Source organism: Nematolebias whitei, chromosome 3, assembly GCF_014905685.2.
Source record: "Nematolebias whitei isolate Nwh7 chromosome 3, NemWhi1, whole genome shotgun sequence".
NCBI lineage: Eukaryota > Metazoa > Chordata > Actinopteri > Cyprinodontiformes > Rivulidae > Nematolebias > Nematolebias whitei.
The window spans coordinates 41,314,140-41,340,510 of record NC_056500.1 but is presented as its reverse complement, the minus strand read 5'-3'; the positions used below and the strand labels follow the sequence as shown (position 1 = coordinate 41,340,510).

Sequence of the window (26,371 nt, the reverse complement as noted above, 5' to 3'; positions counted from 1 at the left end):
TTTCACTTAAATTCTTGTCTCCTAAAACAGCCCTGCTGCTGGCTTTAACATCCGCTAAGAGGGTGAGTGATTTATCTGCCCTCTCTGTCGCTCCGTCATGTCTCAGAATTCAGGCTGACGGTAGTTCAGCTGATTTAAGAGCAAACCCAGCTTTTATGCCTAAAAACATCACGAGCTCTTTTAAATCAAGAGTGATATCGTTGGAGGAGTTTTTCCCTTCCCCCCCACAGATCAGAAGAAGAAGCATCTTTTCATCTTCTCTGTCCGGTGCAGGCGTTGACGTGTTACATAGCGCGCACAGCTGTAATGCGTCAAACTCAACACCTGTTTGTGCATTATAGAGATGCATCTGCAGGTCGCCTAAATCAAGAGCGATATCGTTGGAGGAGTTTTTCCCTTCCCCCCCACAGATCAGAAGAAGAAGCATCTTTTCATCTTCTCTGTCCGGTGCGGGCGTTGACGTGTTACATAGCGCGCACAGCTGTAATGCGTCAAACTCAACACATGTTTGTGCATTATAGAGATGCATCTGCAGGTCGCCCGTTATCCACCCAGCGCTTGTCACGCTGGTTGTGTGACGCCATTTCTGAAGCCTACGAGCATCAGTTTTAGAGCCTCCTGTCAACCTCAAAGCACACTCGACCAGGGGTATCGCATCTTCGACTGCTCTGCATAATGGTATGTCAATGCAGGACATTTGCACTGCGGCTGCATGGTCAACACCCTGCTCATTCATTCACTTTATTTACGTGATGTGACGGCTCGTTCCATGACACATTCTGTCCTTAGTGCTCTAACAGAATGAATATTGTTGTTTTTCATGGAACTCTGTTTAAGCTCACATCTGTCTGCATGCATTTCAGTGTGAGATGTTGTTATCAGTCACAAGTTGTGTATGTGATTTTGGTTCTATTGTCATTTATCAGTTCATGACTATTGTTACCAATCAGTTCATTTGATCAATAATCAGTTCATTGTTATTGATCTGTTTATACTGTTCAGCTATGAACCAGTTGGTTCATTCCCCCCCCCCCCCACACTTCTTCTCGTGTCCAAGAGCAAGATGGCGCCAGTGTGTGTGGCCGTCCGTCTGTCGCTCGTGGTTTGGTTTGTTTTATTTCTCTGTTTTGTGCTCAGCACTAAGTCTGTGCTTGTGTACAATCGCCAGTCCCTCCTGCATATTCGACATGTTGTTGGCAATCTCAATGCCTTTGATTATGGTGGACAGAAAACTTTACCCCCGCTCCTGTCAGGAGTTCCAGCTCATCTCCTCCGGGCACCTGTGCTGCCCCCCCGGCGGAAACGTCGTCGTTACCGCGGTAAACGTGGAGGACAGCTGGTGAAACTAAAGATCTGCCTGGCCCGTTCTACGTCCATTTCTCAGACAAGAAATTGATTATTTCCGTCTTTCTCTGTGCCTTGGCGGTTCCTGGATCCTGTTGACAGCTGCCTGCTACCTGTCACCGGCCTGGATGCGGGCGTTCGCCCCCACCCCTCCTGCTTCTCTCGGCTCCACCAGCGTGGAGTGAACCTGCAGAGCCTGAAGACGCTGCCCAGGGCCCTAGCGCCCGTCAGGTTACATGCTGTGGTTTCTGCCAGGATTGGCCTGGTGAACGCCAGATCTCTGACAAACAAAACTTTCATCCTGCGGGACTTTTTCAGTTCCCGTCATTTGGATTTGCTCTGCATCACAGAGACCTGGGTTGAGGCTGATGACTCCAGTGTTTTTGTTGAACTTCTACCAGATGGCTGCTCTTATCTAAGCTCCCCTCGGATGTCAGGCCGTGGAGGAGGAACGGCGGTGGTTTATAAAAACAACTTTAAATGCAAGCAATGCTCTGCACCATCTTCATTCTCCAGCTTCGAGGTGACTTTATTTGAGGTGGGTCGCTCACACCCCGTGCTGTGCGCTGTCATCTACAGAACCCCTAAATATAATAAGGATTTCTTGAATGACTTTTCTGATTTCCTGACTGGAATAATGATAAACTATGATCGAGTGCTTATTGTTGGGGATTTTAACATACATGTATGCTGCCCAGAGAAACCACTGATGAAGGACTTTCTCAGCCTCACTGACTCATTTAACCTGGTTCAGTGGGTGGCTGGTCCCACACATGAATATGGACACACGTTGGACCTGGTTCTCTCTCACGGCTTGTCTGTGAACGACCTGGAACTATATGATAATGTGATTTCTGACCATAGGCCTGTTTTATTTGATGTTGGTTTGTCCTGTGCTCCAGTTAAATCCTGCGCTCTTGCCCAGCGACGTAGAGTTTTTAACCCTTCCACTGCTGGCCAGTTCTCTGCTGCCTTTGAACAGCTCCGTGCTCCCTCTGGCTCTGCTGCTGACACCGAACAGCTGAGCTCCTGGTTTGACTCCTCCTGTCAAACCATTTTGGACTGTGTAGCTCCATCTAAACTGGTGCGGCCTAAAGCCAGATCTGAACCCTGGGTTAATGAAAAAACTATTGCAGCCAGACAGGAGTGCCGCAGAGCTGAACGGAGGTGGAAAAAGGATAAACTGGAGGTTTCATTTTACATTTTAAAGGACTGTCAACGTCAGTACCAGAACACTGTTAAAGAGGCCAAAAAAACAACACTTGTCAGATATTATTGTGTCCAATCATAATAATCCACGTGTCCTTTTTAAAACTATTGACTCTGTTCTGAAGGCCCCACAACCTGTCTGTCTGGAAGCCTCTACTGAACTTTGTAATGACTTCCTGCAGTTTTTTAAAAATAAGGTTGTTACCACAAGGGCCCTTTTTTCAGCCCCTGCTTTTGACCCCTCCTGCTTGGTCCCCTGCCTGGCTGTGTTTGATAGATTTGAACCAGTGACCCTGACCCTTTTAGAGGATGTAGTCGGCCATATTAGACCATCAGGTTCTCCTCGTGACCTTGTCCCCCCTCGTCTTTTAAAAGAGGTGTTTTCCAGCATCAGGCAGATGATTCTTGCTGTTATCAATAGCAGTCTGTCCTCAGGTGTTGTCCCAATAAGTTTTAAACATGCTGTGGTGCAGCCCCTGCTTAAAAAGCCTAGCCTAGACCAAACTGTCTTGGCTAATTTTAGGCCCATCTCCAAGCTGCCTTTTATTTCAAAAATTTTAGAAAAAATTGTATATTCACAGGTCAAATGTTTTCTGGATGAGCACAATATCCTGGAGGTTTTTCAGTCTGGCTTCAAAACTCACCACAGCACAGAATCAGCTCTAGTCAGAGTTTTTAATGATATTTTTATGGCTAATGGTTCTGGTGAACATGTGGTTCTTGTCCTGCTCGACCTAACAGCTGCCTTTGATACCGTGGACCATAACATTTTAATATCACGCTTACAGCACCAAGTGGGTATTTGTGGTACTGCACTGAGCTGGTTTAGGTCCTATCTGGCAGACAGAACCATGTCTGTCAACATAGCTGGGTCTGAATCCTCCACTGCTCCTCTGTGTTTTGGGGTTCCACAGGGCTCTATTTTAGGTCCCCTGCTTTTCTCCCTTTACCTGCTTCCATTGGGATCAATCCTTAGAAAGCATGGGATCTTTTTTCATTGTTACGCTGACGACAGTCAGATCTATATGCCACTTGAAAAGAAAGATGCCCCCTCAATTAGGCCACTTCTGTTGTGTCTTGAAGACATCAAAGCCTGGATGTCTTTAAACTTCTTAAATTTCAATGAAAAGAAAACAGAAGTGATGGTGTTTGGTCCTAGTGGCTCTTGTGAACCTTGCCCTGTTGATCTGGGCCCTCTGGCACCACTTGTAAAGAAAACTATTTCTAACTTGGGTTTTAAAATGGACAGTGATTTTAAATTAGAGTCCCAGATTGGAGCGGTGGTCAAGACCAGTTTTTATCACCTCAGACAGCTGGCTAAGGTAAAGACCATCCTTACAAAACAGCAGCTGGAAACAGTAATCCATGCCTTCGTCACCTCTCGGCTGGATTACTGTAACGCTCTTTACTTTGGAGTCAGCCAGTCCTCCCTCAGACGCCTCCAGTTGGTCCAGAACGCTGCTGCTCGGCTTCTAACTGGAGTTCAAAAAAGGGAGCACATCACCCCCACTCTTGCTTCACTCCACTGGCTGCCTGTTCATTTTAGAGTTCATTTTAAGATTCTTTTATTTGTTTTTAAAAGTTTAAATGGTCTTGCTCCATCCTACCTCTCTGAGCTGCTTCACCCATACTCTCCTGCTCGGTGCCTCAGATCAGCTGATCAGCTGCTCCTGGAGGTGCCGAGGTCTAAGCGGAGGCTCAGAGGGGACAGAGCTTTTTCTGTTGCTGCTCCAAGACTGTGGAACGATCTCCCTCTTCCCATCAGACAAGCCCCTTCACTGTCCAGTTTTAAAACTCTTTTAAAAACACATTTTTACTCCCTGGCTTTTAGCACACACTGAATTTGATCTGCACTGTTTTTATTACTTTTATTGATCTTAATGTTTTAACAACTGTTTTTATGTGTTTAAATGTTCTTGATTTTATATGTACAGCACTTTGTTGCAGCTGTGGTTGTTTTAAAGGGCTTTATAAATAAAGTATTATTATTATTATTATTATTCTTTTCAACATCCTCTTCCCGTTGAAAATTTCCGGGGCGTTCATGTTTTTGTCAGAACGCATAGTTACACAACATGCGTCTGTGCATGGCACATAATTACGCAACGCGTAGTTATGCACATGGGGAGCTGAGTGACAAGATGTTTTTTGGGCAAGCTTCCGCTTCATACTGTGTTCGAATGGACCCAGTGAGGCGAGGACCACATCCGCTTCGCCCTTAACCCATCAGCGACAGCCTTAAAGGGCGAAGCCTATACGACATAGAACGTTGGTTACGTACTGTAACCCCAGATTCTATGAGTATAGGCGTAGCCCTTTAAGCGTCAGGCCTCACTGGCTCCTAAATGGCTGAAGAAAAAGCTATTTTGGGAGCCGATTTCCCGCTCTTAACGTAATTTATACGGACCGGGTGGGGCCCACACAGCAGGTGGGCATGGACTAAATTTTTTTTCAGTGCTTATGCTGCGCATAACGGGATAAACCCATCAGCGACAGCCTTAAAGGGCTATGCCTATACTCATAGAATCTGGGGTTACAGTACGTAACCAACGTTTTATTTAATTCATCTTTCAAGTGTATTTTTTTATTTAAAAATATGCAAAGCATTTTTTTGCACAAGATTGCTCAGTTTGCTACTATAGTACTATGTAGTTTGCTACAATATGCTACTATAATAAAAGTACAGCAATAATGATTGTAGGTGCATCACCCATCTTAGGCTTTGACTTAGAACTTATCCTACTTACGGTATTTTTTTAAACAGATTTTTTTGTCTTTAAAAACATCATCTTGCATGTTCAGGTGCATTAAAGTTGAAATGTCTTTAAAACCCCACATCTTATTGTCCTCAAGCTTCATGAGAAACATAATTTAGATGAGTAGTGTTGAACACAAGTAAAAAAGTCCAGTGGTGATGTTTTTTTTTTTTCTTTTTTAATCTCTCTATAAACACAAGTAGTGCAGATCTGAAGTGTATTAAAGTTAAAATATTATAATTGTGGGGGAGTGGTGGCGCAGAGGTTAGAGAAGGTGGGCCCGTGATCGGAAGATCGCCGGTTCAAGCCCCGGTACCGACAACATCAAAAATGTGGGTGGGGTAGGTGAAGCACCCACACCTGCACCCACCCTCATTCGCCCCACCCTGGGCCCATGAGCAAGGCCCTTAACCCCCATCTGCTCCCTAAACAGGTCTCTCTTGAAAATGAGTTCTCGCGGCTCAATGAGACTACCTGGTTAAATAAAGGCTAAATGAAAAAAAAAAAAGTCTTTAAAACAGCTGAATTTACACAAACTTGGTGAGAAACATGCTCTAAATGGAATTAAAGTAAGGAAATCTAGATGAAATGTTGCTTTTTTGTAAACGTACAATTTTTTGCACAATGGTGCGCACACGTGCACACACACACTAGTGTCCCCCCACATTACAGATGCTTCTGACGCCCATGATTGTGGCGAATGAACGTGCTGTGCTCAATGGATTTGCTACAAGCCAGGCACGGTTGCCAAATAGAAAATGACAAAATACCATACTGTGACTTTAAAATTATGGTATTTTGACCAAAAATATTGTATGTGCTGAGTGAGAGTACACTTTCTTGGAGGAGAGAAGTTGAAAGATGAGGTGTGTGATGTGACTGATGAACATGTGCACAAAAAAGCAGGAGGGCTTGACTCTAAAACTATTATAAAACCTTAAATTATTGTGTATTTGGCAGCAAAGATCACTTACTGGCTCTGTGATTTATAGCTTTCAACAAGACAGTCGAGTCTCAAGCATAAAATCTGTTACACCCAAAATAGTGAAAACATGAATCTTGGTTTGGACCAAGGATGATGTTGGCTTGCTCCTACATGTAAATGTTGATAAAGATGAGCAGCACAAACAGCACTCTGCTGTCCACCATTGGTACTGTTGTTCATATACTTGTGCAAGTGCTCAAAGAACAGTGAGGCTACAAGGAGCAGAGGTCACAAAGGTGCAGGACTTCAAGAACTTGGGGTCCACTGTCCAGGATAATGGGGAGTGGTAAAGAGGTGAAAAGGAGAATCCAGGCAGGATGGAGTGGATGAAGAAAAGTTTTAGGAGTGATTTGTGACAAAAGAGTGGCAGCACAAGTCAAAGGAAAAGTTTACAAGACAGTTGTGAGACCAGCTATATTGTATGGTCTGGACACAGAGACATGGATAAAAAGACAGGAAAAAGAACTGGAAGTAGCAGAAATGAAGATGTTGAGGTTCTCCTTAGGAGTGACAAGGATGGATAAGATTAGGAATGAGATAATCAGAGGTACAGCACAGGTTGAACAACTGGGAGATAAAGTTAGAGAGACCAGACTGAGATGGTTTGGACATGTCCAGAGGAGGGACAGTGGTTATACTGGTAGAAGGATGTTAGAAATGCAGCTGGCAGGAAAAAGACAAAGAAGATATACGGATGCAGTTAGAGAGGACATGGAGGTAGTTGGAGTGAGGACAGAGGATGCAGAGGACAGAATAAGATGGAGGAGGATGACTCACTGTGGAGACCCCTGAAGAGGGAAAAGCTGAAAGAAGCAGAAGAAGAAGAAGAAGAAAAAGAAGAAGAAAGAAATAGTAGGTGGTTTCTAAAAACCTCCACTCTGAGACCAGGATTCAAAAACTTTCAGAGAAAATTAGGGCTGTTCTTGTGTCCACTTGGGGTCAAACCACAGCAGAAGAGCTATGGTTTCACTCAAAAATGGTGTTGTCCTTCCATCTGGGCCCAAGTAGTGACATAGTTAATCAAACATTTAAAAAAAGATGAAAGCAGCTTCATCAGATCTGTCATTACTAGTGCTGGTGAAGATTCTCAGTCATCCAGGCCATGATCAATAAAAAAAAGGTTAAAAAAACAAAAACAACTGGAATTCTATTCTGAAACTGAAGACATTTCATTTCCCATCTGGGGAGTTTTATCAATTCAAAAAATGTCTGGAGTGTGTGGACATTTTTTTGGGGGGATGGAGTGCACAAAACAAGAGTGGACATGTGCCGAGTAGGCTGCAATGTCATTGTTTGCCAAAATCTTTGCTTATCAAGCACAGATGGATAAAAACTAAGTTTTAAAAGTCTCCACTTTTCACAAAGTTTTGAAAAAAATAAATCTCAATTGTCCTCCAGAAATACTGTGGATGAGAGGTGTAAATTCAACAAGCGAAAAGAGGGATGAATTGGCTGCAAGGTTTAGGACGGTCGGATGGACTATCGTCTCGTTTAACGTGCATATTCATTTGCATTGTGAATTGTTCAGGCTCAAACATGGGTTAACAGAAGTCAAGATGTGTTTGGAGTTTTAAAAAACTCCTCTAAGATCATCTAAAAAAGTTAAATCTGGTCCTCTGGACATTCAAAAAACAAAACAAAGCAAAACAAACAAACAAACAAAAAATGTAGAAATGTTTCGTCTCTCATCCAAAAGACTTCCTCAGTCTGAGGTGCTGTATTCAGCTCAGTCTCTTAAATAGAACTTTCTCCGAGTGGATCAACCAGTTTGCTGCTGACAACCAAAACCAGCTGCTCACATGGTCAAGAAGGACCATCAGCCTAACAATGGATCATTAGCACACTGATGGCTGTTTACTATTCACAGAGGGCTGAGTGATACTAGCAATCACAGCATTGTAAGAGGGGGACAGTTGAACCCGGAGGCCTCCACCCCTGTTTAATGATGGACAATTTCTTTTCACAAAGATGGCCTCCTTTACTCCTCTCTCAAACCATCGTTCCTCTCTATCCAGGATGTGAACATCTTCATCCCTGAAAGAGTGACCGCTGGCCTGGAGATGAGTGTAGACCACAGAGTCCTGGCCTGATGATGTTGATCTTCTGTGCTGGGCCATCCTTTTTGCCAGTGGCTGTTTAGTTTCCCCGATGTAAGACTGATCACCCTCCTGACACTGAACAGCATACACAACATTACTCTGTTTGTGCCGGGGGACTGGATCTTTGGGATGAACCAGTCTTTAATGTATTTTGGGGTTTAAAAGCCACTGGGACGTTGTGTTTAGAAAATAAATGTCTCAGTTTCTCTGATACTCCCTCAACATACGGAATGACACTTTTTTTTGTTTGTTTCACTTTGTTTTGTGTTTTGAATGTCCAGAGGACGAGATTAAACTTTTTTAGATTTTTCTACCTGGATTATTGAGCATGCATCAGGATATCCTCCAAGATCAGTCTGTAAGTCTACACCACTTTGTGAGTAAGATCATTTCAGATCTAGGTAGCTCAAAAACAAAGTAAGAGTGATTTAATGTTAGAGTTGTTGAGCTGGCCATCACTGAAGACATACATTTAATAATGCTCTTAGTACCACTTCCTAATAAAAGCCCCTTTAAAAAGGATTTATCCACCCATCTGTTTTCCTGACCCGCTTTTTCTTACTGGGTCAGGAGGACCTGCTGCCCATATCCAGCAGTCACTGTACGAGAGGCAGGGGACACCCTGAACAGTAGGGGTGTAACGGTACATGTGGGTGTATCGAACCGTTTCGGTACATCATGTTCGGTTCTGTCCACTTGTGTACCGTTGCAGTTATTTTTTTCATTAATTAAATTTTATTAATGAGATATTATGCGCTGCAGAACTAAAGTTCCTAAGCGTGTTTCAGCACGGCACAATTATCTTGCAGACGCGTAGCATTAGCAGCCTAGCAGGCAACGAACAAGACATCTCATTGCGGCCTCCTGTTTGAGAACATCATGGCTTTCTTGTTAAAGACAAGTGAACAAATCCAAAGCTGTGTGTCGACGTTGTTTCATTGAGATTGGATCTGTAGCAGCAACACGTCTAACATTTTAACGCTCTTGAAACGACATCAACAGAATGTGAACGTAGTTTGGTTCAAAGACCGATAACAGCAGCATTTAAACAACCTTTATCAGGTAATTCAGATCGGTCCAAAGCAATAACACAAGCTGTAGGAGTTTTTAAAGCTCTGGATCTATATCCAAATGTTGTTGATGCGCCGGCTTTAAGCATATGTTTGAAGTTCTTGAGCCCTGCTGCCTACGACATCCATCACGTCAACACTTCAGCCAAAAAGTTGTAGCAGCACTTTATGAAAAAGCCAAAACTGATATTGTCAACAAGCCCGACCCCAGATTTAAAGTCCTGCCACACGATGATGAGTGAGAGAGAATATTCAACCACCTCATGATGACCATGCAAGAAGAGGTGTTTTATTATTGTGATCTAATTAACTTTTTTAATTGAAAATGATCTTATTAACTCAGTTTTTTTAAATCTGTGTTGTTTGCAGTCTGAGGATGACAGCAGCTGAGTCTTCTTCATCCACCAGATCACCTCCAGCTAAGAAATCTGTAAAGACTGAACTTGTTTACTTGACATATTTTCAAAATAAACATTTTGTAAGTCTTTATTTTGGCTTTTTTTGTACCGAAAATTAACCAAACCGAGCCCTCCTTGAAACTGAACCGAACCGAAATGTGATTTTAGCGTACCATTACTTCCATAGTGGACAGGTCTCCAGTCCATCACAGAGACATTTGTAGAGACAAACTAAACAACCATGCTCTCTCTCACTCACACCTAAGGACAATTTATAGATACCAGTAAACCTAACAGATGTTTTTGACCTCTGGGAGGAAACGGGAGCACCTGGAGAAAATCTTTTGCAGAGAGAGAACATGCAAACTGCACAGAAAGGTCAGAAGTTGACCCTGTGACCTTCTCTTTGAGAGGTAATAGTTTTAACCACTGCTCCACTGGGCTGCACGAAATGACTTATTAATGCTTAATGAATAGGTTATTGATGAGTTTGTACACACTTTATAAACATTAATAGTCATCAAGCAGACGCACTATTTGGCAAACTCAAGTGCTATAGTTATATTCATTCTGGTAACCGTCTATAAACTCATAGATAACCTATTTATAACATCCATAAATCCTTTATAGGGCCCCCTTTCTAGGAAGTTTTGCTGCATTCTTATTTACAAAACACAGGAATTTATAAAGTTGTAAAGATGTCTGCAAAACATTTCTTTAAACATTGTTTCTCTGTTGCTGCATGTTTAAACAACACTTTATTCAGTTGGTTTTCTTCTCCTTGTTATTTGTATTAGTGGTCGTAATAACCTTGATAATTTATGCACCCAAGACTCAGGAGCTGAACTTCTACAAAGGTGACCCAGTTTGAAACATATGGCACCTGAGACAGAGGACTGGGAAGCAGAAGGAGAGCAGAGTGACGAGTGCCGGGAGGTAAAGGAGGAGGAGCGGGAGTGTATTTACTGCCTTGTGAATCCATATCAGTATATACAGTATATGTGTCAACAAGTGTAGAGCCGTGGCAGATAAGCTGGAATCATCGCTCTCGCTCACAGCCGCCTCCTTCTCTTCTTCTTTCTTATTCTGATCTGTGGGCTGCCATCACCATGGAGATGCTCTGCCTCTGAAACAATCCGCCGGAGAAATAAATATCTCAAATGCAAGCAGTGAGGAGCTGTGTGTGTGATTGTGTGTGTGTGTGTGTGTGTGTGTGCAGACCTTATAAGGAGGTATGAAGAAAACTGTCCCCATCATCATGTCCAACCAAAGTCAACAGTGTGAAATAAAGACAATAAATCTATTCACAAGTACAACAAACATCCGACAAACAACAGACGAGGCTTTAATCTACCTAAAAATTTATCACAAGTACATCCCACTAAAACGTTCAGTGCCTTTATCAGTGAAGTCTTCGACTTTATTTATAGAGCTCTTAAACGCACATGCACGCCAAACTAAGCAGGCTAAATGCTTTGAGCGAGTCAAGTAATGCGACTCAAGCCTCCATGAAATGCCTATTGCTGCATGCAGGCTGGCTAGCACGCTGCAAGTGCTGTAATGCGCCTGCAACATGGGATTAACCCCCCTAGGAGTAATCTCAGTTTGAATAGGCAACAAAAAAAGATCAAGGCGGTGTGGGTGGATGCTCCAGAGGTCCAACTTGTTGCTATAAAGACGTCATGGCAATCCAAGGGACCAGCAGCCACCCTGCGTGTGCACGTGTCCCCATGCCAAAGCAAGCGAGTGGACGTAGGAGCGAGAACCACAACATAAGGACGCTGCAAGTTTTTAGCACCGTATAATGCAATTTAACGTGTTGCCATGGCACCCACAACCACAGCCATTTTTGTGCAATCAGCTGCGTTGCCATGGGAACTGTAATCTCACCCAAGAGTGACTGTTTAAGGAAGAGGGGGGAGCAAAGGGAGTTTTAATTCAGTCTAAAACTGTTTACCCACTTCCCCTCACGCTGTCTTCACTCTCAGATCAATCTCAGCGTCTAACCTCAGAGTGGCGCGTCGAGTGTGACTCATCTGGTCGTGCATTAACCTGTGGCTTCACAGAGACGGCTGCATGCTGTGAATTTACAGCAGAGCAAGCTGCTCTGTTTCTCGTTTTGTGGCTCTGTTCTATCGATGTAGCTTTTAGATGTGCCGTTTGATGACGGAGCTCCCCTCTGACTCCAGTGGAAGAGAAGAAAATATAAAAACTACTGGGCTGAGCTACTTATAGAAACTCGTGCAGCTTCATCGCAGCCATATGCAGTGCTCGTGTGCACCTCTTCACCAACTGCTCCCTAACTGAAAGGGGCTTTTATTTTTTTTTGTTACAGACACGATGAATCATCAGTGGCATGAACGCAGTCCCCCATTTTCTCCCGAACCTTGTTTTTTTTTTTCTTCAGAGCTTTCGATAAGACTTGACTGGGATTTTTCCTTCTCATCTCAGAGCGGAGCAGGAATCACAAATCCTCCGTCACTGCAGTGCAGAAATGTCAAAATATTTTGCGAGTCTTTGCTGCCTGTGTCGGTAAGGTAACATGTGAACACACTCTGACATGCTGTATCAGCTATGGATGGATGATTCATAATTTGCAGAAGACCTGTAAAGAGACAGCAGCAGCTGAGAAAATACGAGCTACAGGGTTTTAAGTTGGCTAGTATTAAAGCAGGGCAGACACACTACAAGAGACAAAAGTACTGCAGCACACAGCTGAGTATCCAGTACTCTGGCTGAAATACTCAGATATGATATTATGACATGATATGCTTGATTTTACTCATGTCATGGCATCTAACAAGTAAAAAACAAGCTATAACTGTTGATTTTCATTGTATAGAGGACAAGACTGGTAGACAAGCCTTCACCCAAATAGTTGCTAAATGCTTCGAAAGACTGGTTATGACCCACATCAAAACAACCATCATCATCAGTGAAGACCCTCACCAGTATGCATACCATGAGAAACTATCAACAGAAGATGCCATCTCCTCTGTGGTTCACACTGCTCACACCCACCTGGAGCAGGACTCCTACATCCACATGCTCTTTGTGGACTTAATGTCTGCCTTCAACACCATAATCCCCCAAACCCTGATGGACAAACTACTCACACTAGGACTAAGCCCCTCCATTTGCAATTGGGTCCTGGACTTCAAACAGACAGCAGTCTGTGAGGATCTATAACTTCTCTTCCTCCACCATAACCCTCAGCACTTGCTCCCCTCAGGGCTGTGTGCTGAGCCCTCTCCTGTTTACTCTGCTCACATATGATTGTGCAGCTACCCATCCAGGCTGTCACATTGTAAAGGTTGCAGATGATACAGCGGTGGTGGGATGAATCACAAACAATCATGAGTCCAGCTACAGGCAAGAGGTGGAACATCTGGAGAGACTGTGCAGGAAGAACAACCTTCACAGCAATGTGAAAAAGATGAAGGAGCTGGTCGTGGACTTCAGATGGAACAAACACACCTACCCCCACCTGAATGGTAGATATGCAGTGGAAGTGGTCTCCAGCTACAAGTACTTGGGTGTGCACTTGAATGACAACCTCAGCTGGAGCAACAACACCACCAGCCTGATCAAGAAAGCTCATCAGAGACTCTACTTCCTCAGGCGGCTGAGACGAGCTGGTCTGGGAAGCTCAGTACTCACCTCCTTCTACAGGTGTGCAGTGGAGAACATCCTGTGCTCCAGCATCAACATGTGGCATGGAGGCTGCACAGCTGCAGAAAGAAAAGCTTTGCAGAGAGTGGTGAAGGCTGCACAGAAGACTGTTGGAGTCAGTCTCCCCACCATCACAGACATCTACCTCCAGATGCAGGAAGAGGGCCACCTGCATCATGAAGGACCCCACTCACCCAGCACACACACTTTTTGCCCTGCTCTCCTCAGGAAGGAGGTTGAGGAGCATTAAGTGTAGAACAACTAAACTGAGGAACAGCTTCTACCCTGAAGCTGTTAGTGATTATTCTGGTTAGAGATTCACGAGTCTGTGAAAAAAAAAAAATCACTGTAACGCCACTTGATTGTTGATATGTGCTGCTGATCATCCATGCTGCTGATCTTATGCTGCTGATTTATTCATGCTGCTGTGTTCATTCGTACTCATCTGCTCACACATACTCATGTTCGTGCTGCTGTTCGGCGTATTGTTTTTATTGTTTTGAATCATTCACAACAAAATCTCAGAGCTCCAACTAATCATGCAGGATGCTTTTTTTTGTCAATTGTGTTTGGCTGTTAGCAAAATACTATCTCTTGAACCACTGGACGCATGCACAGACCTTAAAGAAACCGCCAGGACTTTTGGAGTCACTCCATTTCTAATCAACATCAACCAAAACAAAAGTAGCTTTAGCTCGTTGATACAAATACTGAGCTAAAATTTATCACGGCAGCTGCGAGTCATTCAAAACACATTTTTCAACACATCGAAAAACACGTTTTTTTGCAACTCTTGTCGAAACTGTTAGACTCAACAGTAGCTGGGTGTTAGCAAAATATCTGCTGGATCACTTGACAGATTTCTTCAACATTTTAGAAAGTAATCTTTGGATATACATTAAAAACTAAAGACTTGTAGGATGATGACGGAAGGAGAAAATGGAGGTATTTTTGTTCTCCAGGTAGTTGTAATAAAAAAAAAAAATCTGGAGCAGAAATTTAATTTTAGGAATAATAAAATTATTCCTTCCAGATCTATTATTTTTTTGTTTAATGTAAATAATTTAAAAATAAATAATAATTTTAGGTAAATAATAAAATGTGCACGCTTGAATTAACTGTAACAAAAACTCCTATCGGTTGGTGTCGCTGTAAAGTTACCTTCGGCTTTGCAGGAAAAGTTAATTTAGTGCTTAAAAATGTTCCATTAATTGTCTAATTTTCACATTTCAGTGATACACAGTCGGTAACTAACGTGGCTGCATGTTGTGTCCCTGATGGTGAGGCTGGTTTTCATGTTAATTATAGTCTATTGTTAAATAAATTATTTCACTTCAGTTGTTAAGTAAAAACAAAACATTTAATTTTATTTTAATTCCAGCAGGCTGATCTGTTTATTTTAATTTAAAGGCACAGTCAAAAAAGGGATACTGTTTAAATGTGAAAAAGTCTACACAATTTTTTCAATTTATTTTTTAAATAAGCAATTGTTTTGGTATTCTTCCTATTTGGACATTATAATCTTTTAGGACTGATTTAAATCTTTCAGTAAGGCTGAGTGAAATTATTTTTAATGAAGTGTACCGAAAAAATGTTACTTGCTAAATGGTTTTCTTTTTGCGGATAATGTCAGATTATTTTTGATTCACTCGCTGTGAGTCAGTGAAACAAATCTGAATCTTGTTCCATGAAAAAGTCTTTTGTAAGTATGTTCTTAAATAAAACAATCTGACTGAGATATCAAAATATTATTACATTTGCAGTATTACTTAATAATCTCAGCTGTAAATGTATTAGATTATCTAATGAGTCATTTAAAACCAATTCATTCAGTTGACAATCAGCAATATTTAGACAATGCTGAGGGATTAGGTTATTAAAACTAATTTATGCACTATAAAATCATAAATGCCCATTTCTTAAAAACAAAGTAATTAAATTATAGCATAATTGGAAATTTATACAGATATTTTTTTATTTTTGTAATACTACAAGTTTTTTTAAGTGACAGTTTCGCCTCTGACCAATAAGAATAAGTCATTTCTCAATACAAACATCTGTTTATTCAAATATAAAACAGCTTAAATTAAAAACATACACTTTGTGTTGTTTTTCTGTTATTTTTGAGGTCATAGTGTATAGAAAAACACAAAATGTTATCTGTTGCCTAAACTGTACAAAACTGCTGCCGTTCCTCATTCAGCAATCAGACCTTGAATCTTTGTTTTTTTATTAAATGAGTATTAGAAAGTCCTTTGTATCTAAACTCATTTTTTCTTTTGACATGAATAAAAATCAAATGATCTTCCAAACTTTCAAATAATTGTGATGGATAACCATCAGCTCTCACATTTTAACCAGCAAGAGATTGTAGAAGTGCACGTGGAGTCTTACAGTCGATCCAGTCAGACTGTTCAAACAGAGATTAAAAATAAACAGGGAGAGGATTAAAAATGAGTTTAGGTTAAATGATGCATGCACAAATAATTTCTCCTGTCATGTATGTAATCATGGAAAACCACACTCAAAAGGTTTTTGTTAGGAAAGGGAAACTGAAGGCAGGGGTGGGGTGTGGGGAACAGCCACAGATTGCTCATTGACTTTCCAATTTTAGCTTCTTGTAATTAAAACACCTTTTCATGGAGAACAGAACATCACAAGTGTCCTATTATAAAGCAAGAGATGGAAAGAGAAAAATAACAAACTAGTTCTCTAAAAAAAGAGACAAAACAGAAGCACACTGCAAGGGAAAGTAAATTTGTCCGCTGAGTCTGATTCTGTCATGGTCAGAGGCCCCCCCTGGCCCCCCCCCCCCCCGTCCATTGGCCCCTGTCTCACACTCACTCCCTCCTGCTATTGTTTCAGCCCCTCATGCCATAATTTCTCTTCCCCTGCCTTGTAATGCCTATCACCCATCTCCAGCTCAAGCCTCAGTTCAAGGCCCTCAACCTCCACCATCTGCTCCCTAAACAGGTCTCTCTTGAAAATGAGTTCTCATGACTCATTGAGCCTACCTGTATAAATAAAGGGTAAATGAAATGAAAATGAAGCCTATTCCTTCCAAGCCATGCCACGCCTCCCTTGTTTATCACAGCAATCAGCTCTGATTCCACTCACCTGCTTCAGCTGCTTCAGCTCATCTAGTTCACCTGCTCTGCACCCTTTATAAGCTCCATTCTCCCTCTCCACCAGTGCCAAATTATTATACCTACCATGGTCCCTAATATCAAGCCGCCATAGTTTCCTGTTTCATGCCACAGCCTGGATTACCTTGCCTAGTTTTGACCTCATGCCTGCACTACGGATTTTTCGCCTTGCCTGCCCCTCTTGGATTTGTCTGCTTCTCTGACCCACGGTTACGTACCCTGCTTCCTATACGCCTCATGGATTACATTTTTGGATTTTGAATCTGGACATCTGCCTGTGAAGACTGTCAACTCAGCTGATCCTGACTTTGGACCCACAGCCAATAATAAATAAAGACTGTTCTTTTGCACTCCTGTGTCTGGCTTATTCTGAATCCAAATCCGTTCTTGACAGAATAATTCGGCCAAAATGGATTCAAAGCCAGAACAGGAGTGGCTCTCTAGGCTCGAGGGCTCCTTGACTAATCTGGACATTCAGATGCAACTATTGAAAACCATGTTCTGTGCCAGGTTTTGCATACCCACCCCAGAGATTTTTCCTCGCTCCTTGCCTGCATCAGGTCCAGTATCGCCTGCAAAACCCATGACTTTCAAACCTGCTGCAGCTCTGAACCCATCACCTTCTGCAGCGCTGACCTCATTGCCTGCTGCAGAACCCACGGCCTCCATGACTGTTGCAGAGCCCAAGGCCTCCATGTCGTCCGTTGCAGAGCCCAAGGCCCCCGTGTCGTCTGCTGCAGAGCCCAAGCCCCCCGTGTCATCTGCTGCAGAGTCCAAGGCCCCCATGTCATCCGCTGCAGCTCCACACATCCCCATAAATCTGTCCCCATCTCAAGGTATTGGAAGGTCACCTGGCCTTTTGCCCTGGACTTTGCTACTTGTCAGATAACCTCCTGGCTGCCCACCCGAGCTCTGGAACCGCTATGGACAGCCTTTCTGGCTGCCAATCTATTTCATCAGAACAGATTTTTAGGTTTTCAGGGTATCAGTGCTGAAGTCTACATGTCCAAAATACAAATGCATTCCAATAAGAAGGACCACTTCACAATCATTATAACCATTTAAGGTAGTTTGCCTTTTTTTGTGTGTTTTTATTTTGGTGGTATTGTTGCCTTGTCCTAATAACGCTGTTTATTGGGTCATTTTTTTTGCTCCTGCTTCAGAAAATATGATTTTATTTTATTTTAGCTTTATTTTTTGCTGAAAAGGACTCTTGAATGACATGAAGGGATGTAACTGGTCAATACAGAAATATACATTTGTCCAAGCAAATGGATTGCCCACAACATAAATCAAAATATTAATACAGACACTTGTACAGTATTGTGTATGCATACTGTGTGTCACCCTACTGCATGCTGAAGTTCATGTTATAAAGAATTTAACTGAACCACATCATCTGCAAAATGCAGAGGTAAGACCCTCAGGCTTTCAAACAAGACACCTCCTCTCTGTCATTACACCTCCTGCCCGTGAACATCACAAACAAGATTGGAGAAAAGAGACAGCCGTGACAAAGACCAAACCACACCGAGAACAAGCTCAAATCTGTGAGCAGAATGTGAACACAGCTCTTTGCTTGTTAATACAGTGACCAGCTAGCCTTTAAAATAACCACAAACCCTGACAGCCCCATCACTCTGCAAGGGTACCGATCTGCTCCACTGTTCTATGACCTGGCAAAACCTCTTCCTAAAACTGAGGTTCAGCATTTTGTGGGAGCCTCCCTTCAAACACCCTGAAATAAACTCCATGTGTGCAGGTTTATGTTTACTGGGTGTATGTTCGATTAAATAAAACAAGGGGAGTGGTGGTGTAGAGGTTAGATGTGGTGGACCTGTGATTGGAAGGTCGTCGGTTCAGCTCCCGGTCCTGACAAGATCAAAATGTGGGTGGGATAGGTGAGGCATCCACATCTGTCTCCACCCTCATTTGCTCTACTCTGGGCTCTTGAGCAAGGCCCTTAACCCCCACAATCTGCTCCCCCGGGTGCCCTAGATGGCAGCTCTCTGCTCCACACAGAGGGCTGTGGTAACTTGGTGGTCTGTGGTTGTGTCAGGAAGGGCATCCTGTGTAAAAACAATCACCAAGTCTTCATGCGAATTAGTTCACTGTGGTGACCCTGAAGAAGGGAGCAGCTGAAAGAAGAAAAACAAATAAATAAATAAAAATACAAAGTTGACTAATTAAACCTTATAGATGTTTGATAGCCTTAACTTTTTTATTCTTCACTCAACTGTGGGCTCTAAAGGATCCTGTGCAGCTGGTTGAAGAAATAAAGACAAAAGTGTCATCATATCACATGAAAGCAAACTTACTGCAAACTTATTAATAATCTCTTGCATCATATCTCCCAGTGCCACATTCAGGGCAGGGTTGAAAGAACAAATCGAAATATGTACAATTAACATCAAATTTAAGAAAAAAAAAAAAAACTAGCTTGCGACATACATATCCAAGGAGGGCCCTTAGTGCCTCATCTAAACCACTTGGAGCACATCTTTTAATTTTCCCTGTTCTCTCTGCCAGACAAGAAACAACGAATGGCCTCTGGAGCCATTTGGTCGTTTTTGTTAGTATCTGTGCTGTGGAAGGCCAGCTGTGTATGTATGTGATTATGTATGCATGTGTTTGTTTGTGTATGCTCCTCGGCAGCCCCTAAACAAATCTGATAGCCTGACTCACTAGGGTCTCCCATCTCTGTCCATCAGCACTGGCAAGATGTGCTAATGCAGCATGCATGCAGCCCACAGTGGCCTGTAGCCATACAGGAACTCGTGCAGACATATGGTCTTATTATTGCTTTTGTCTCTGGAGGGGGGTGAGGGGATAGAACAGGAAGAATTATATGTGTGTGCACCATAAAGATATGTGTGTTTGTTGGTTTCCTGCTAGCCCCTGGAGTCAGCATCAAGATCCACCAATTCACATTCTCCACCTTCACCCAGAAGGAAAATGTAAAGCAGGAGAAACACTCGTGCACGCCACACTGGAGTCAGCGCTCAGCCACGCACAGTGCAGTGCTTCCCAGGTGTGCGGCTGAGAGATGATTGAGAGCTAACCCTGGATCTGTTAGTGTCTTTCAGTGACTGAAATATTCATGGCCAAAGTTGTATTATCTCTGTGCAGTTGGGGGCTGAATCCTAAATGGTACACCTAAGTGCTCCGTTATATTATATACCGAAGCAAAAGCAAAATTTACAGTAATGCATCAACGTCAACCTGTGGAACAATGCTACAGTGGCAGAAGAGGTTGCCTCCCATTCCCCAAACCCATTGTGATAGGAACAAAAACAACACACATGTGATGTATTACAACAAAAATACCAAGATGTGGCCATATGCAGACTATAAACTGTTTATAACAAAGACTGGCATTTGTAGTTTGAAATCTGATTAAAAAAAATACTAATTTGATCATTCTACTGATGTATACTGATTGTTAGCATTATCTCATATAATTCTGAGTGCTAGTGACCCCACTGGGTTTTTCAAATCTCTTTTTTTAATTACCGGTAATCCAATTGTCTCCAGGCATTCATTTAACTGTGAAAGCTCTGATCAATGTGAACTGTAAAAGCATGTCCTATGAAGTCAAATGAGGATTAATTATTAAATAGCAATTTGCTTTCTTGCTCTGTAACGTGCCAGAAAGCACAACACGACTGTTCAGATGAAGACAAAAAGAAAGATGTTTTTCATTTAACGGTGCCTGTAGGTTCAGATAAAGGTAAGAGGAGATTGTGTTACAAGTCTGTGTTTGGTTTGTGAGTCAAGATCTTAAAGCTGCTGAGGAGTATTCTTGCTTACAGGTTTACTCAAGCTTTTGATAGCCACCAACAACCCAAGATACAAAGCAGTCGGCATCAGATGGAAGACCGTAAACTTCTGCTAAAACTGAATAAAATCATCCTGGATCGAAAAAGCAGATTATCATTATAAACCGTTCACTTCCAAGCTAATCCAAGCCTCAACTCTGCAACAGTTTTAAATACAAATTGTTTTATAATTTTTCAAGCATTCCTGTTGACAGTGGCCTTGCTCAGATCTGGCACTACCATGGGTGAACATGTAACCATACAGCAAGCTATCAGTGAGCAACATCAGGTCTGCTGTTGTTTCTATAAAAATTACAATATGCTTAAAAAAAACATATATATATAAAGTCACATACAATGATTTGTGACTTCACAGAGCTGTGTCAGAGCAAAGCCTTAATATTGTTACCTGTTAAATTCCAAATAGTCAGTTTCTGCTAGAAAAACAACAACCTTCTCTAGCATCTCCTTATGTTGCTGAATGGTGTTTCCATTCTCCACAGCAAGACTGAAAGCAATGGAGGAAGCCCAGAAACATCCAACATACAGTGCCTTGCGAAAGTATTCGGCCCCCTTGAACTTTTCAACCTTTTGCCAAATTTCAGGCTTCAAACATAAAGATATGAAATTTTATTTTTTGTGAAGAATCAACAACAAGTGGGACACAATCATGAATTGGAATGAAATTTATTGGATGTGTCAAACTTTTTTAACAAATAAAAAACTGAAGAGTGGGACGTGCAATATTATTCGGCCCCCTTGCGTTAATACTTTGTAGCGCCGCCTTTTGCTGCAGTTCCAGCTGCAAGTCTCTTGGGGTTTGTCTCTATCAGTTTTGCACATGGAGAGACTGAAATTCTTGCCCATTCTTCTTTGCAAAACAGCTCGAGCTCAGTGAGGTTGGATGGAGAGCGTTTGTGAACAGCAGTCTTCAGGTCTTTACAAAGATTCTCGATTGGATTCAGGACTGGACTTTGACTTGGCCATTCTGACCACCTGGATATGTTTATTTGTGAACCATTCCATTGTAGATTTGGCTTTATGTTTTGGATCATTGTCTTGTTGGAAGATAAATCTCTGTCCCAGTCTCAGGTCTCTTGCAGACTCAAACAGGTTTTCTTCCAGAATGGTCCTGTATTTGGCCCCATCCATCTTCCCATCAATTCTGACCATCTTCCCTGTCCCTGCTGATGAAAAGCAGGCCCAAACCATGATGCTGCCACCACCATGTTTGGCAGTGGGGATGGCGTGTATAGGGTGATGAGCTGTGCTGCTTTTACACCAAACATATCATTTTGCATTGTAGCCAAACAGTTGGATTTTGGTTTCAATTGACCAGAGCACCTTCTTCCACATGTTTGGTGTGTCTCCCAGGTGACAAACTTTAAACAACACTTTTTATGGATATCTTTGAGAAATGTCTTTCTTCTTGCCACTCTTCCATAAAGGCCAGATTTGTGCAGTGTATGACTGATAGTTGTCCTATGTCCTATTCATAGATCCTCACTAAACTTCTGGAGTGAGTTTGCTGCACTGAAAGTAAAGGGGACGAATAATATTGCACGCCCCACTTTTCAGTTTTTTATTTGTTAAAAAAGTTTGACACCTCCATAAATTTCATTCCACTTCACGATTGTGTCCCACTTGTTGTTGATTCTTCACAAAAAGTTAAAATTTTATATCTTTATTTTTAAAGTCTGAAACATGGCAAAAGGTTGAAAAGTTCAAGGGGGCCGAATACTTTCGTAAGGCACTGTATGAAAGAAAAAAGTCTGCACATCGTGAAAAGGTCATGGAAACAACTTCACACATACTGTATGTGAGGTCCTTGGTGGAAAGGCAGTCATATCAGGGAGGGCAGAATGGTGGAGTCATGGGAGATAAGGTAATACTGACAAGAGAACGTCCTGCTGGAGTAAAGGTTGTAGTGAAAGTGCAGGAAAGTGTCTCTGAGACAGAAAATAGCAGAGGAAAACATATTTGTCAACCACTGAAAGCGTCAAAATATTCTTCACACTCGAAGTTTTTCCAAATTTCCATCCATCCATCCATCCATCCATCCATCCATCCATCCATCCATCCATCCATCATCTCCCATTTGTTCTGGAGTTGGGTCACAGGGGCAGCAACTTAAGCAGAAAGACCCAAACATTAAAAACGTTACTAGAACTGCCTTCTTCCACCTGCGGAATATCACTAAAATTAGGAACATCTAAAAACGATGCAGAAAACTAGTTCATACATTTGTCATATCTAGACTGGACTATGGCAATGGTTTATTATCTGGGGTGTCCAAATACTTCTTTAAAACATCTTCAGTTGATCCAAAATGCTGCTGCCAGAGTCTTAACTGGAGTTAGTAGATCATATCTCTCCAGTTTTAATTTATCTCCATTGGCTCCATGTCAAATCCAGAATAGAATTCAAAATCTTACTTCTAACCTACAAAGCTCTCAACAACCTAGCTCCATCTTATATTACAGATCTTATCATTTCATATTTTCCTAACAGAGCACTTCGCTCTCAGACTGCAGGCTTACTCGTGGTTCCTAGAGTTTCCAAAAGCAAAATGGGAGGAAGATGTTTCAGTTATCAGGCTCCTCTCTTGTGGAACCAACTTCCAGTTTCTGTCCGTGAGGCTGACACATTGTCCAGTTTTAAGACTGGATTAAGACTTTCCTTTTTGATAAATCCTATAGTTAGGGTTGGCTTCTTATGCTGTCATAGGCTTAGACTACTAGAGGACAAATTGACCTCATTTCCTTAAATGAATTGTTAAAATTGAATAGTTTTCATTTGATATTATTTCAATCTTAACATGTGATTCTTGACCTGCCATTGTGTATCTGTTCCTCTCAAACCCAGCCAGTTGAAGCAGATGGCCACTTGTCCTGAGTCTGGTTCTGCTAAAGGTTTCTTCCTCATGAGGGAGTTTTTTCTTTCCACTGTCGCCTTCATACGTGCTCAAAATGTGATTTCTGCGATGGAGTTAAATTCAAAGCAGTCTGCTCCTCAGCTAAATAGTGTTATCTTGGTTTTTATATACATTAATGTTTCTGTTCAGTGCCCTGAGATGACTTCTGTTGTGACTTGGTGCTATATAAATAAACTGAAATGAGTTGAAATTGAATTGAACGTCTATTTTCACAGCCACCTCTACCACCTTTTCTGGAAGCACTCCAAGGCATTCCCATACCAGCCAAGAGACATAGTCTCTCCATCATGTCCTGGGTCTTCCCCGGAGTCTCTTCGTTGTTGGACATGTCTCAAACACCTCCCTAAGGAGGCCTCAAAGGGGCATCCTTACCAGATGCCCAAACATCCTCAACTGGCTCCTCTCGTGGAGTCCTCTACTCTGAGTCTCTCCTGGATAACTGAACTTCTCACCTTATCTCTAAGTGAGAGTCCAGCTACCCTGAGGAGAAAAATCATTCCTCAGTCCAGCTACTTTCTAATAGTTTGTCATCTTGGGTGAAGGGGGCTTAGACAGCAGCAAAGCCTGCCTGGCAGAAGATATAAATGAGAGGAGAAACAAGTATGTTTGCTGAAGGGGTCAAGGCAACAGACCACAGGCTACAGTACAAAGAAAGAAACAACTGTAATAATCCAAGTTTGAACAAGAAATGTGGATGTCAGTGCTATGATAAAATCAACCCTTTGATGTCACAGAACTCATTTTATGAAGTGACTGCCTTTCCACGCGTAGACTTCTTTTATCCTTTGATTTGCTTCTCTTCACTTTTCGTCTTTCTTTTGTTTGTCGCCCTCAAAATGAGCCTCTATTTTATTTGCCAAGCAGGCTTTCAGCAGTTTGCCCACTTCTTACAATATTCCATATTTAGGATGAGTGGAGAAAAGCTGCATGGGGAAAAAACAACAGCCTAGACTAGTTTAAACTGTAGAAGTTTGGTTGACCATGAGAGGAAGTGGATTTTTTTACAGACCAGCCCTCATCACAGCAGAACTGACTCACTTCAAGATTTCCTTGGAGTGTCCGGTGCTGGAGCCCTTTTTATCAGATGTCCCGAGGCAGCTTGACTTAAGCAGGGTGTGTGGCCCTCGGTCCAACATCATGGTCGAGGTGGCTGTGGCGATGACAGCCACTGCATCACGCACCCTGGCTTCGATGTTGTAGTCCCATTCGTCATAGGAGACTGAGATAAGCCCTGAGAGAAGAAAAGATGCAGAGACAAGGTGAGAGAAAAGAACAAATGAAGAAAAAAGAGAGGAGAGAGAGACAGAACAATGTGAAGATAAAGAGGGAGGATGCAGAAAATAGCAGGCAGAGCACCGTGAAAGATTTTCTGAGGGGGAAGAGTTTCACAAAAATGAACGCATTTGGCACAAGAACCAAAATCTACTGTGTAATTATACCTCCAATACTCAACACAGAACTGTAAAGCTCACTCAACGCCAAGTATAACAAAGCACATCAAAAAGGCTCCAACGAGTAAAAACATGAAAAGAGCTGAATGGGAGCATCAGTCTAGACTGTGGTTTTCCAAGCGCTCATTTTGGTGTACTTGTCTTTTCAAGCATAAGATCAGTTAGCTATCAAATGTCAACATGTATTTCTTACAGCCAAACGTCTTTTCAGGTCGTCTTATTCATGGCTGGTTTGGGTCTACATGCTTGTAACCTGCACTGCAAATGTGTTGGAAAAAGAAGAACGTAGATGTTGAGTAAATTCAGACAAACGTGCTCAGTGAGTTGAAGTATTCACTGGAGAATCACTGTGAGTTGCAGTCCTGGAGACTTGGAGAATATTTAATCCAGGGTTTCTGAAGGGCTCTGGCAGGACCAGAGCTGAGATTTTATTGAGAACTGAGTCACAATGAAAAGGCAATGCTCATCAAATGCACACTTGTATTTGGAAAATGATGAAGTTGTCATGAAGAATATAATTCCCTTAAAGAAATATGAGGCTGTTTGGAAAAGGTCAACATAAATCAGTACAAGACCAAAGATAGGTAGTGAACTGCAAATCATGCAGGAAGACATTTGCATATGCAAACCAGCCCATCTGTCACTTCTACTTTCTTCTACACAAAGTCCAGAGACCTTCCGGTGGAAACATGTTTGTCTTATTAAAAAGCTTTTGATCAAATCTGATCTCACAAAGCACAGAACAGGGTCTGTTAAAGGGATACAGTCTACTGTGGTTGTTATTAACATATATAGGTATTTAAAATTTGTCTATAAAAGGATTATGAACAATTAATACATAATCTGTTGTGGATAGCTCTTTGAATAATCCAAGTTTGAAGAAGGAGATTCCTTTTGACAAGCAACAGGCTAGTTGGAGTCTCACTAGTTATTTCCTGCTGCTGAAAGGCAAAGGTAATGACAATGTTTTTGTTGTGCGTGTGAATGTGTGTGTGTGTGTGGGTGAGAGAGAGAGAGAGCAAGAGAGAGAGAGAAACATGCTAAAAGTTGTTTTTCTTTCGCCTTCTCCCTTCTTCAGGGACGACCGCAGGAAAACTCGGCACAAAGCTAGCTAGTTATCGAGCTAGCACAACTTATCTTCTAACATTTGCAGAAAGCAAAATTGGCTATACAGTAGTCCATCATTTATCGTGGGGGATCCGTACCCTGAAGCCCTGTGATAAGTGAAAAACTGCGAAGTAGGAATAATAGTACAAGTAGTAAGTAGTAGTTTATTTTACTATATACACATACATATATCAGATTCAGAGTCAGAGTTTCTTTATTGTCATTCGCACCTCATGTGGTACATGTGGTGGAGCGAAATTATGTACACAGGGTCCCAGTTACATCCAACAATAAAATGTATAAGAAAAACAGTAATAACATCTAAGATATGAACTAAGAAAAACATCAACTAAATATACACTAAGCACTCATAACATAAAA

General features: G+C 42.0%; 1 protein-coding gene across 1 annotated transcript in view; it reads right to left on the bottom strand.

The window, feature by feature from the left end:
* The window catches only part of grin2bb (glutamate receptor, ionotropic, N-methyl D-aspartate 2B, genome duplicate b), a 200,182-nt gene that overhangs the window by 73,511 nt on the left and 100,300 nt on the right, over positions 1 to 26,371 (bottom strand). The window contains exon 5 of the mRNA XM_037698261.1: positions 24,471 to 24,663. Within this exon, the coding sequence (XP_037554189.1) occupies positions 24,471 to 24,663 (193 nt within the window). The remainder of the gene's footprint in view (positions 1 to 24,470; positions 24,664 to 26,371) is intronic.